At 41.4% G+C, this 13,518-nt stretch overlaps 1 protein-coding gene across 1 annotated transcript; it reads left to right on the top strand.

Moving 5' to 3' along the window:
- Positions 1–2,721: 2,721 nt before the first annotated feature.
- Positions 2,722–5,790, top strand: LOC114460360 (E3 ubiquitin-protein ligase TRIM39-like). Its single transcript, XM_028442285.1, has 2 exons — positions 2,722–2,872; positions 4,084–5,790. Exons 1-2 carry the CDS (start codon positions 2,864–2,866, stop codon positions 5,683–5,685), a joined length of 1,611 nt encoding a protein of 536 aa, XP_028298086.1. The 5' UTR covers positions 2,722–2,863; the 3' UTR covers positions 5,686–5,790.
- The last annotated feature ends 7,728 nt before the right edge of the window (positions 5,791–13,518 follow it).

Here is a 13,518-nt window from a genome sequence, read left to right as displayed (position 1 = left end):
AAAAAAATAAATAAATAAACGTAGTTTGCATTATAAATGTATCAAACACTACCCTATGCCTTAAGAGATATATTGTTGTCTTCATTGTGACAAATAATTAGTTACAGTAATATATAAGGATGTAACAATTCACTCAACTCCTGATACGATTCGATTCACGGTAGTGGGTTCACGATACAATTCTCTCATGATTTATTTTACAAAATGGGACTGTAGACAAATGATGACTGACAAATATTCCTTTAATTTTTTTGAGAAAAAGCTAGAAAACACTGTAGTATTTTCCTTTTATTTTTCATTGTCAAAAGAATCCCTTGATAAACTATTCAAAAAAATGCAGTTTGCCTAAAAATAAGTCCTGAATGAAATAAAAAAAGGAATAAGACAAATGAAGTTATATAGTAAACAATGAAAAACTGCACAATAGTTCCTTATTTTTTTAAAAGTGCAACTAGAAATGTATTTTGTGCCTTACCAATTGGACTTTAAAAAAAAACAGTCATTGAACTGTATTGACATCAGATATTTGTTTTGACCAGCAGAGGGCACTGGTAACCCAGTGGTCGGTTGGCATGCAGTTATTCTACCGGTGAAGAAGAGATGCTATGCTAGCAGACAGAGCTAATAGAAAAACGTGACTTTTACAGATATTCACGTAATATTACAGATATTCTTTCGGTGCTAAAGGGGTAAGGAATCATTTATGAACATGTTTAAGAGTAGAAGGCGGCCAGAAAGAAAGTAGTAGCAGATTCTGCCCGCCGCCAACACTTCTGGACGAGAGAAGGGATAAATATATAGCTCCCTCTGCTGTTTAAAAAAAGTACTGCGATTCAATTTTTAGAGTATCGATGTGAACCGTGATACCTATGAATCGATTTTTAACTACCTTACGATTAATCTGTAGTGAAGACCACAGGGCAGGGGAGGCAGTGAGGACGTATAGAGTAAAACACTAATAATGGGGATCAAACAGACATGAAGATATCAGTGATATTACTGTGGATAAGTTAGTACTATTTATAGAAAATAAGTTCTTAAATATGAAGAATCCAATAAACAAATAAAATATGCATGTGCATTTGGGATGTAACAATTAATCGTAAGGCAGTTAAAAATCGATGCATAGGTACCACAGTTCACATCGATGCTCTGAAAATTGAATCGCAGTTTTTTTAAACAGCAGAGGGCGCTTTATATTAATCCTTCTAGAAGCGGACATGACGGGCGGAATCTGGCCGCCATTTACTGTTAAACATGCTCATAAATGATTCTTTACCCCTTTAGCACCGAAAGAATATCTGTAATATTACGTGAATATCTGTAAAAGTCACGTTTTTCTATTAGCTCTGTCTGCTAGCATAGCTTCTCTTCTTCACTGCAAGATATCTGCATGCCAACCGACCACTGGGTTACCAGCGCCCTCTGCTGGTCTAAACAAACATCTGACGTAAATACAGTAAAATGACTTTTTTTTTTTTTTTTAAAAGTCAAATTGTTAAGGCACAAAATACATTTTTAGTTGCACTTTTAAAAAGAAAAAGAACTATTATGCAGTTTTGAATTGTTTACTATAGAACCAGAATTTAAATAATAGGTTTCTTCATTTGTATTATTCCTTTATTTATTTCATTCAAGATTTATTTTTAGTTAAATTGCATTGTTTTGAATAGTTTATTAAGGGATTCTTTTGACAATGAAAAATAAAAGGAAAATATTAGAGTATGTAAGTTTTTGGCCAACAGCGCCCCCTGGTGAGTAAAATGTTCATTAGTTTTCTATTGTTGTATAAGACGCTCCCTCATTGGTAGTAATTATGCCTGATGTAACAGTCCATACATATATCCACTATGAGGAGTAAAATGTGTGTGTTTGCATTATTTAATTTAATATATTTGATCTTCCTATGTTAATAAGACACACATTTAATCACAAAAGGCAGCTTCAAACAGATCAATGTTGACAGGTTGTCATGGCAACTCAGGCTAAAATGGAGGATCAATGTTGATAGGTTGTCCTGGCAACTCAGGCTAAAATGGAAGCTCAATGTTGACAGGTTGTCATGGCAACTCAGGCTAAAATAGAAGCTCAATGTTGACAGGTTGTTATAGCAACTCAGGCTAAGATGAAAGCTGCAGAATATCCACCATTCTACAGAATCTCCCCGTGCACCGTCAGAAACGACTAAAGTAGCTTTAATAATATTGATTAACGTTGACCAGCAGATGTCATCAGTGAGCAACGTTTGAGACGAAAGTAAGTTTCTAATAATAATAATGTCAACTTTAATGACTAATTTTGTGATTTTCCAGAATCCAGTGAGTAAATACTGCTTGTTTTAATCTAAATGTGTTTACATATTAAGTCATAATCTTGTGTGAATGAGCTGATATTGAACGATCTTTGGAACAACTTTGTCATAAAAGCTCATTTTAAATTTGTTCATTTTAACATTTAACATTTAGTCTGAATTCTATCATTTTATACTGTGTGTGTGTGTGTGTGTGTGTGTGTGTGTGTGTGTGTGTGTGTGTGTGTTAGCGGCATATAATATTTACATCAGAAACTATAACGGAATGTCTCACTGCACGTAAAGCTACATAATATTATTATTATTATTATTATTATTATGTATTATGACAGGCCCATATTTCACTGGCATCAAATCAACAGGAACAAGTATTTACTAATTTTAATGTGACACATTTAACATGTGATCATTATTTTGTTTTATCCCAAGATATAAATTGTAAATTGAGGAAACATTGGAATTGAGCTGCTGAAAGGAAGTGACGGATTGCTGCTCTGCTGCTTTTTATGGGAACACCTTTAAACACTGAAGGGCTTAATTATAGGACGTCTAATGTCAAAGGTAAGTGACAATTTTCTAGCTGTTTTTAGCATTTAGCTCATTTTGTTAACATTTAAAACAGGGATTCACGTCAAACATGTTATATATAATTGTCTACAATATGTTTCAAGGCTGTAGCTATTGAATATTTTTGTAATCCAGTATTCTACTGAAAATTCTATAGATTAACATATTTTTTTAGTTAAAGAGAAATTATATTTATACATGAGAAACTAACATATTTGACTTAGGAATGAATTAACCATTTGTTTCCTTTTTTAGACAATCAACACTTTTGCTTTTTAGCAAACGGCAAATGCATCTCAGGAAATGTGACTAGTTAATATAAAAATGAATAAAACAAACAGAATAACAACTTTCTACTTCTGCCAAGTCCAAACATCTTCTCAGATATCTACAACTACATAGATATCTTTATTTGAGGAACATTGAAGATAACTTGAACTAAAGTTTAGAATTGGTAACGTGACGTTTTCCATATCTTTAACTTTCATTTTATCAAGTCCAAATGAGGTTTGATATAAATGTAATGTTCATTTTGAAAAAAAGTTTGCCATTGGTTTCCATCATCTACCACCCACCACTAAAAGTCATGTGATGTGTGATATCATCTAAGAAAGGTCTCTACTGCTCATGGGGAACGTATTTTTTTTAATATAAATTAGCCGTGAATGAATTAAAAAATAACCAATCAATTGCAAATCTGACTAAATAATCACGATTAAGCACAACTTGTGAATTTCAGTCACAAATTGCACAGAAATTACGTGTATTTATAAGTTACAAATAAAGTAATTTAATTTGTTCCCAAACAAAATCACTGTTAAATGTAGTGTGTGGTCCATGCAGACTTTAAAGGTTTGTGCTGTTAAACTTCAGTCTGTTATTACACAATATCTTGGTTATTTTAAAAAAAAAAAAGATTGTACATTAAAATAAAATGCGCAAAAAACCTAACCTATAATTTAGAAAAATTCCAGTGTCAATACGAGAGAACTTTAGAACTAATTTGAACCTTAAACATTCAAACTATTGCACTTTTACATTCAGCTGCTGAGGCACAGCCGACTGTCCACATTACTACAGGATGACTGAATCAATGCTAAATACTAGAGGTGATCTCAGTGAGATGGACTCAGAAACATTAGTAAAGGAACGTTCCACAACAATGAGAGTGTCCTGTTAATGTGCTGCTTGTCTCTGTCCCTCAGTTTGTGGACATGTCTCCTGCCTGCAGTGGGACGTCTGAACATCACTTCCTGTGCTCCATCTGTCTGGAGGTGCTCACTGATCCAGTCACCACATCATGTGGACACAACTTCTGCAAAACATGCATCAGCACACACTGGGACACCAGTACCACCAGAAGGTGTCCCGTGTGTAATCAGGTGTTCAGCACTAAACCTCAGCTGAAGGTCAATATTATGATGCGTGAGATGGTTTCTCAGTTCAGACGTGAATCTGAGAAGAAAGCAGCAGCACCAGGAGAAGTTCCCTGTGACGTCTGCACTGGAACCAAAGTGAAGGCCCTGAAGTCCTGCCTGGACTGTGGGGTCTCCTACTGTGAGACTCACCTGGAGCCTCATCTGACAGCATCAGGCCTGAGAAGACATCAGCTGGTGGAGCCTGTGGAGAACCTGGAATCCAGGATGTGTCCAAAGCACAGTAAACCTTTAGAGCTGTTCTGTCAGAGCGATCAGACACGTGTCTGCTTGATGTGTTCTCTTTTGGAGCACAGGAGTCACCAGTTAGTCCCTCTGGGAGAATATCTGTTTGAAGAAAAGAAAGTTTATCTTCAGCAGATGATCCAAAAGAGACGAGAGAAGCTGGAGGAGATCAGAGAGTCAGTGAGGATCAGGAAGGAAGCAGCAGACAGAGCGAAAGCTGAAGGTGTGGAGATGTTCACTGCTTTGATGGAGCTTGTTCAGAGAGGCCTGAAGGAGCTGATGAAGACAATGGAGGAGCAACAGGAAGCAGAAGAGAGAGAGGCTGAAGGTTTGATCAAAGAGCTGGAGGAGGAAATCTCTGAGCTGATGAAGAGAAGCTCTGAGGTGGAGCAGCTCTCCCACTCTGAAGACCACCTCCTCCAACACTTCTGCTCCCTGAAAGCTCCTCCAGCCACCAAGGACTGGACAGAGGTCATGGTCCATCCATCATCATATGAAGGAACTGTGCTGAGAGCTGTGGCTCAGCTGGAGGACACACTCAGTGACGAGATGATGAAGATAAAGATGTTAGAGATGAAGAGGCTGCAGCAGTTTGCAGTAGATGTGACTCTTGATCCTCCTACAGCTAATCTTTACCTTGTCCTGTCTGATGATGGAAAACAAGTTTACTGCAGTGATGTGTGGAAGAACCTTCCAGATAATCCAAAGAGATTTTCTAAATATATTAATGTTTTAGGGAAGCAGAATTTCAGTTCAGGTAGATTTTACTTTGAGGTTCAGGTAAAAGGAAAAACTGACTGGGATTTAGGAGTGGTTAAAGAATCCATCAACAGGAAGGGAGACATCACTCTGACTCCTAAGAATGGTTACTGGATGGTGGCACTCAGAGATGGAAATGTGTATAAAGCATGTGAAGATCCTTCAGTCATTCTTCATCTGAAGTGTGTTCCTGAGAAGGTGGGTGTGTTTGTGGACTATGAGGAGGGTGTGGTCTCCTTTTATGATGTAGATGCTGCAGCTCTGATCTACTCCTTCACTCACTGCTGCTTCACTCATAAACTACACCCATTCTTTAGTCCCTGTTTAAACTATGGTGGTAAAAACTCAGCACCTCTGATCATCTGCCCTGTCAATCAAAGTGAATGATCAGTGTCATGATGAAGTCTCACCAACAATAGATTCAATGGTTCTCTGCAACCATTCACTTCTCCAGGTTGGTTACGCACTCCATCCAACCTAACATGTATGTTTCTCAACAGTGGGAGGAAACATTTTATTAAAGAAGTTTCACATTTGGTGTTTGGATTGTGATGAAATAAAAGTTGAATTAAAAAAAAGAATTAAAATATGTTGAGTATAATTGTGGTACATTTTATTTTTAATTTTTGTATGTGGGTGTAGGGAACCAAACCACATCAAGCCTAAAGACCCTCTTCCTAGCAGGAATTAACCAAGGAGTATGTTTCTTTATCACAAACTGTTTACATAATAACTGCCCCCGCAACTTTGAGGTACATAGCTAACCCACTATGCGGCCTTTGAACCCAATACCGTAGCCGAAAAGAGTGACTCAACTCTTTGAAATATTCAGTACGAACTTTTTTTACGACTCCACATGGGGTAAGAACATCCGTCTTCTCCCTCCTTTACAAACAGATACCTTTGGGATGCTGTAAGATCACAGAACTGTCCCACTGACCCCTGACCCCCTGTGGTGAGATGTCACAGAAGTACATGTGGAAATATGGCGCTGTCAATGGTATGGAAACCCAGTATGTAAATATGTAAATAAGACTTTGATGTGATGTGTTCATGCCTTTGTGTATTTTGTGTGGATTATTGCATTAAGATTGATATCTGGGTGTGAATACTATGAACAGCTACGTGACGGACTCTACTGCGCTATGGGACTAATGAACAACTGATTAAGGACAGGTGTGGGTGCTTTCGGAAAAGGGTAGAAAAGGCAGAGGAGAAACAGCAAAAGGGGAAAGGAACACGGACACAAAAGGAGCCAAGGGATTACGTATAAACAGTCTTTCACCGGGACGGGCATCGGAAGGTTACGGACGAGTGGGAACCCGGACAGACGGAAGGAAAGATCACCGTACAACGCGCATAACAGCTAAGTTGAAGGGACGTGCTCAACTTACCTGTGCGGGTGGGATCTTTACTGTAGTGGGTGGCAATCAGAGGATGACTGTGTTGCTTCCCTGTCGCAGCCAGGAAGAGGATCACGGACTCGATGGTGGACGGGCACCGCAGGGCTCGTCGCATTGAAGCTACAGAGCCACGCTTGAGGGACAGCTCGAGTCGCTCGCTCCATCTGACGCAGCACGATCACTATACAGCCCGTGACCAGATAAGTTGAAGGAAAGAGTTCCGCTGATGTGTGTGTGTGTGATCTCCATGTGGGTGGCAATTAGAAAGTGACTCCGTGTGTTACTTCATTGCAGCCGACGAGAAGAGGACCGCAGACGGACTACGTATAGACTGGACTTCAGAGCAGCGCTGGAGTGACAGATCCATCTGGCTGCTCTACCTGGCGCAGCGCCCTCTGGTGGATGGTGGACTCGGACAACGTTAACCAAAGAAAAGGGAATACATACGGGTTTGGATGGACCAAATGACCTTTTAAACTGTATTTGCTGTGGAACTCTTTTAGAACATTTTTTATCTTGGCCTCCTACCTATTTTTATTGTTAAAGAGAACACAAAATAAATGGTTTGCAAGGTAGCTGGACGTGACTCATTTTCTCTCAGTGGATAATTCATATGCTGGTGCAACAATTTAAAAATCTACACAAAAGAACCCACCCTCCGGTGTGACATATTTTGGCGTTGTCGACAGGACACCAGCTCCACTGATAGGAAATGGATTCAACTCCAGGTACTAGCATTCACCCACCAGCAGAGGGTAGCAATAGTCCAGCCATTATGGCCCAGTTTGTCATGCCATGGTTTATGGGGGCTGCATGGATCCCAAAATTTGATGGGAATAGAGTTAAATTTGGAGAATGGAGGGTTCAGGTGGAGGCCATGCTGAGGGCCCAAGGACTTAATGAACAACAGCAAGCAGACTTTTTGCTGGGCGCTCTAGAAGGGGATGCTAAGCGTGAATTACATCTTGTTGAACCTGCACGAAAGGACACTGGAGTGAAAGTATTGCAACAATTACAAACCCTGTATGCTAAACCAGCCATCAAGGCACAGTTGAGAGCTAGTTTCTTTAATTGTAAACAGCATACAGAAGAAAATGTGAGCGATTACATTCTAAGACTAAGAGAATCTTTTTCCAGATGGCAGGAGCGAGATGCAGATGGAACTGAGGATGGAGATGATTTCCTATTGGACCAACTCCTGGTTGGTCTACGTGTGGGGCCCATCAAACAGGAGTTAAACCGCCAGCTTCGGCGAGGTGAACCCTTAAGTTTCAGTACGGCCTGCAAAGAAGCGCGAGCCCTCGAACTGGAACTTCAAGAAGGAGAGGAGGTTGCCTTTGCATGTAGGGTCATAGCCCCACCACGGAATGACGGGGGTAACCTGGAACAACTGAGAAGCCAGCTACGCCAGGAATTACAACAGGGCTTAATGGTGGAGGTCCGCGAACAGATGAAGGCTCTTTCGACTAGCCTGATGGAGGAGGTCAAAACTCATCTAACAGCCATGGAACGACCACCAAATCCCAGTACTAGACCCATGTATGGTCCTGCAGCCCCAGCATATGTGCCTCAGGCAAGACGACAAGCAACCAGGCCAACTTACCAGTGGGATGCAGAGGGCCGGCCCATTTGTTTGGGCTGTGGCACAGCTGGCCATGTGCGACGTCTGTGCCCACATAACCCATCCAGGTGGCAGGATTTTTAAATCCCCCTACAGCTGAGGGCCATGTAGTGGGGGCTGTTGTCCAGGAAGTGGGGCCCATGTCACAAAATAAGTCCGCCTTGATCGGTGAGTGTCCTGATGTTGTTGTTAAAATGAATGAAATTGCTGTGCCGTTTGTGCTTGACACAGGGTCCCAGGTTACTCTTCTGAGTAAAAGTTTATTTGAGAAATACCTTCAGGGTAGTTCTTTGACCAATGTTGGCGAAATCTCCTGGCTAAACCTACGTGCTGTGAATGGCCTGAAGATTCCATACATTGGGTATACTCTGGTCGACTGCAGAGTAGGGAGCATTCACGTGTCTGAAAAGGGGGTGATAATCATAAATGATGAATGCCTGGGGCCCGATAAGGGCATTCTTGGAATGAACATCATTAATCCTGTTTGGTCTGCTCTCACTCAGGGGAACCATCCAGGGTTGGCTGCATTTAAGACGACCATACCGTGGGTGGAAGGCCAGGCTTGGGCTCAAGCATTTGCAGAGTGCCACCGGATCTCCACCAGAGAGCCGCTTCCCCCTTACCAAGGCTTGACAAAGTTGCCACGCCAGCAACCAGTGGTCATCCCACCCCAGACAGAGATGCTCGTATGGACACAGGTATCAGAAGGTTTCCCCAAACGGGCTTGTAATGTAATAATAGAACCTCTCCCTGAAAGTGACTCAGAGTGGCGAGTGGGTCGCACCTTGGCAGAGTTGATGGGCGGAAGGGTCCCACTGCGGTTGTGTAACCCCAACCCGTACCCAGTAGAGGTGCCCCAGCGACAGCCATTGGCACAAGTGACCGAAGTGGCAGCAACCGATGTACAAGGGGACCAAGAGCTTGTCCTCAACAGTGTAACATCAGATATAGTGGAGGTTGAGGTGAGACACATTGGGATGGTAGGGATTGAAGACGCACCTGAATCACATCCAGCGCTGGCTCTACAAGGAGACAGTTTGACTCCAAACCAACAAAGGGAGATGACCAACCTACTGCGGAAGTGGACGAAAGTATTCGCCAGCCATGATGAGGACTTTGGCCGTACAGGGGTGGTTAAACATCAAATACCCACAGGTTCTGCACCTCCCAGCCGGGAGCGGTACAGACCTATTCCTCCAAGTTTGTACGTAGAACTGAGATCCTTGCTACAGAATATGCTGACAAGTGGTGTGGTGAGGGAGAGCGCAAGCCCTTGGGCAGCCCCAATAGTGCTTGTTAAGAAAAAAGATGGCAGCTGGAGATTTTGCGTCGATTACAGGAAACTCAATGCTCTCACACACAAAGACGCCTACCCGCTGCCCCGTATTGAGGAGGCTTTGACTGGACTGAAATCTGCCAGATGGTATTCGACATTAGATCTTGCAAGTGGATATTGGCAAGTGGAAATGCATCCACTGGACAGAGAAAAGACTGCATTTACAACGCCATTTGGGTTATACGAGTTTAACAGGATGCCCTTTGGACTATGTAATGCGCCTGCTACATTCCAAAGATTAATGCAACATTGTCTAGGCAACTTGGTAAATGACTCACTGTTGATATACTTGGATGACGTGATTGTGTTTTCTCCTGATTTCAGTAGCCACCTACGCCATCTGGAAGAAGTATTCCAGTGCCTCCACAATCACGGACTGAAACTCCAACCCGCAAAGTGCCACTTGTTTCAGCGTGAAGTGACATACCTAGGACATGTCATCAGTGAGCATGGCGTAGCAACCGACCCAGCAAAGACAACGGCAGTAAGAGAATGGACAGTACCCCAGACTGCAAAACAGGTAAAATCCTTTTTGGGATTTGCAGGGTACTACAGACGCTTCATACCTGCTTTCTCTAAAATAGCCACCCCTTTGAATGCCTTGACGCGTGATACTGCCAGACATGGCAGAGCTGCCTCAATCATATGGTCCCCTGAATGCCAAAAGGCCTTTGATCTATTGAAGGAAGCCTTACTCACTGCACCAATACTGGCTTATGCTGATTTTTCACAACCATTTAGGCTGTACACTGATGCCAGCTTAGATGGGCTGGGAGCGGTGTTGGCTCAAGAGCAAAATGGAAAAGAGAGGGTGATTGCGTATGCCAGCCGTAGCCTCCAGCAAACAGAAAGAAACGACCAGAACTATAGCTCTTTTAAGCTAGAACTGTTAGCCCTGAAATGGGCCATTACGGAGAAATTCAAAGATTACTTGTATGGAGCAGAGTTCACTGTATTCACAGACAACAACCCATTGGTCCATCTCGACACTGCTCGACTTGGGGCGGTGGAACAGCGGTGGGTGGCCCAGCTGGCCAACTTCAAGTACATAATTAAGTACCGGCCAGGTACCCAAAACAAAAATGCTGATGCTCTCTCCAGGTTACCAGGAAGGTAACCTGGAGAGAGAAGGAAGGCACCGCCTCCATGTATTAACCCTAACCCTATGGGAGAGAGCAGTGTGAAAGACCGAAACACTTAGGAAAACTCCAGAAATGCTCGGATCGGGCCACACGTAATAAATATTAGCAGAAAGGTCTGAATATGTGCATCCCTCAGGGGTAGAGTCCGCTAGAGGCCAAAAACAAAATCGCAGTGTATAAAAAGTGCTTATTTCATGGAAAATGTGACACCAGCGGACGAGTTTTATTTCTGAGTCTGAATATGTGGTTTGTTTTCGGCTATGGGCACAAAGTTTGACAGTGTCAGCATTTTGTGCATTTCATAGCCCAAATGACTAAACGGTGCTATTTCATGGTACGGCTGTACAGTCTCGCACGCCCCCTCCCAAAAGCACACGGCTGTTCTACCTCTGTTCCCATAGCGTGTTTTTATGTGTTTTTGCGCATACGCAGTCAGTTCCCAAGATGACAACCATTTACGTAAAAAGGCAGCTCTCTACGCTGTCGACCACTGGGAGCAACTTAGGGTTCAGTGTCTTGCCCAAGGACACTTCGACACATAGTCAGGTACTGGGGTCGAACCCCCAACCTCTCAATCAGAAGACGACCCACTACCACCTGAGCCACGGTCACCCCACTTATTTATATATTTTTCTTTTTTTGTATATTTATTTATAATTTATTTTTTACTTATACATACGTAAGCATTGGGCACATTATCATTCATTTGCACTTTGTTGTTCAGTTTACCTTACAACCTCCTTGTTTTCTGCGTGGGTGTGTATAATAACTATTAATATTAATACATTTTCATTTATTATTATTGTTTCTTTAATTTTCTTTATATGCCGTTCTTTGCCTTTCTATTTTTCCCACGGTGATAAATACAGTTTGTTTTTCTGATTTTGAATCTGATAGACACGTTTATTTTTAATCTTAACACTGAGAGCAGAAGGTGGTGTTACTGAAAGGTAAAACGTTCAAAAACTTCAGTGAACAAACACAGGCTATTTTTCCAGCACAAACACCTGTCATTTCTATTTTGTGGGTATATTTTGAACTTTCAGTAGTTGGTGATTTAGCAACTCAATAGCAACAGTAGGTGCTCCTATAGGATGTGAACAATAAACATCCACAATAATTGGTACCCCTCTACCTGGGGGGTGTGCCACTAAAAGGTCATGGACTACTTAAAGGCCCGACGTCCATCTTACCTCTCTCTGGTCTCATCTGAACTAACGGACTAACGGTAAGTAGCGCTTTTTCATATAATGAATTTATTACCTAGCGTGGCCTCCTCTTACACATTTTGATGTGACTTTACTGAACTATATCATTAAATATGTTTCAGGGTATGTATAAGAAAAACTCTTTGGGGACTGAAAATATTCTATACAGATGCTAAAAGGTATGTCAAAGTTTATACAATTGTATATACTTTAATTCAACAGGCATTACATATTTAGTTCCATAAAGGCTCATAATAAGTTTAAATAGTTAACCAACGTTCTTATATAAATACCCAGAAAATGGCTTTTTTGTTGCTCTTTTACTGTCTTTGAGCAGGACAGAGGTTGTTCCACGGTAACTTCAAAGAGCGCAGGTGCAGTTCTTAGACTAAGTCGGCATGTGCTTATACACTAATATACAATGTACATACTGTATGCATCACCTTGGTGGTGGTGTAGCAGCTATTTATCATTCCTCTCTCCTAATCTATCCTAAACCAAAGGCCAATTACACTTCCTTTGAAAGCCTGGTTCTAAATTTATCTCATATCGAATCAAAAACCTGCCAGCCAGTCTTATTTGCGATAATTTACCGTCCTCCAGGCCCTTATTCTGAATTTCTATCAGAATTCTCTGAGTTTATATCAAACTTAGTCCTCAGTTCTGATAAAATACTGATATTAGGAGATTTTAATATCCATGTGGACAAAGATAGTGATAGCCTGAGCTCAGCCTTTATGACCCTAATAGACTCAGTTGGCTTTTCTCAAACTATTAATGAAGCTACTCATCGTTTAAATCATACTCTTGATCTTGTTCTAACATATGGCCTTGATATTAATGAACTAAAAGTCTACCCTGAAAATCCTCTGCTATCAGATCACTTTTTAATATCTTTTAACATTATCCTAGAGGATCTCGCACTGTGCAATAAAATAGTTACGAGTAGAAATCTATCCAACAGTGCTGTGGCTAAATTTAAAGAGGCCATTCTGCTGCCTTAAACTCAGTGCAACATCCAATAAATAACTATGATATTAATTATAACCCCTCTCAACTGGATCTGCTTGTCGATAGCTCTGCTAGTCTACTAAAATCCACCTTGGACTCAATTGCCCCATTGAGGGAAAAAACTATTAAACGTCAGAGGAAAGCTCCGTGGTTTAGCTCTGAAACTCACACACTCAAACAAACAACCCGTAAATTAGAGAGAATGTGGCGCTCCAATAAAACAGAGGAGTCACGAATACTTTGGCAAGAAAGCCATAGTAAATACATGGACAGCCTTACGACATAGTCGATCTACATACTACTCCTCACTAATTGAAGAAAATAAAAATAATCCGAGGTACCTTTTCAGCACTGTAGCCAGGCTAACACAAAGTCAGAGCTCTATGAGCCCATGATTCCTCTAGCCCTCAGCTGTGAGGGACTTTATGACATTTTTTAACGATAAAATTCACAAGATTAGAGATAAAATTAGCCACTCCCTGCCTTCACCTGGGCCTGC

Source organism: Gouania willdenowi, unplaced genomic scaffold (assembly GCF_900634775.1).
Source record: "Gouania willdenowi unplaced genomic scaffold, fGouWil2.1 scaffold_433_arrow_ctg1, whole genome shotgun sequence".
In the NCBI taxonomy this organism is placed as follows: domain Eukaryota; kingdom Metazoa; phylum Chordata; class Actinopteri; order Blenniiformes; family Gobiesocidae; genus Gouania; species Gouania willdenowi.
The sequence above is the reverse complement of the archived record's forward strand: the minus strand, read 5'-3'. Positions and strand labels throughout refer to the sequence as shown.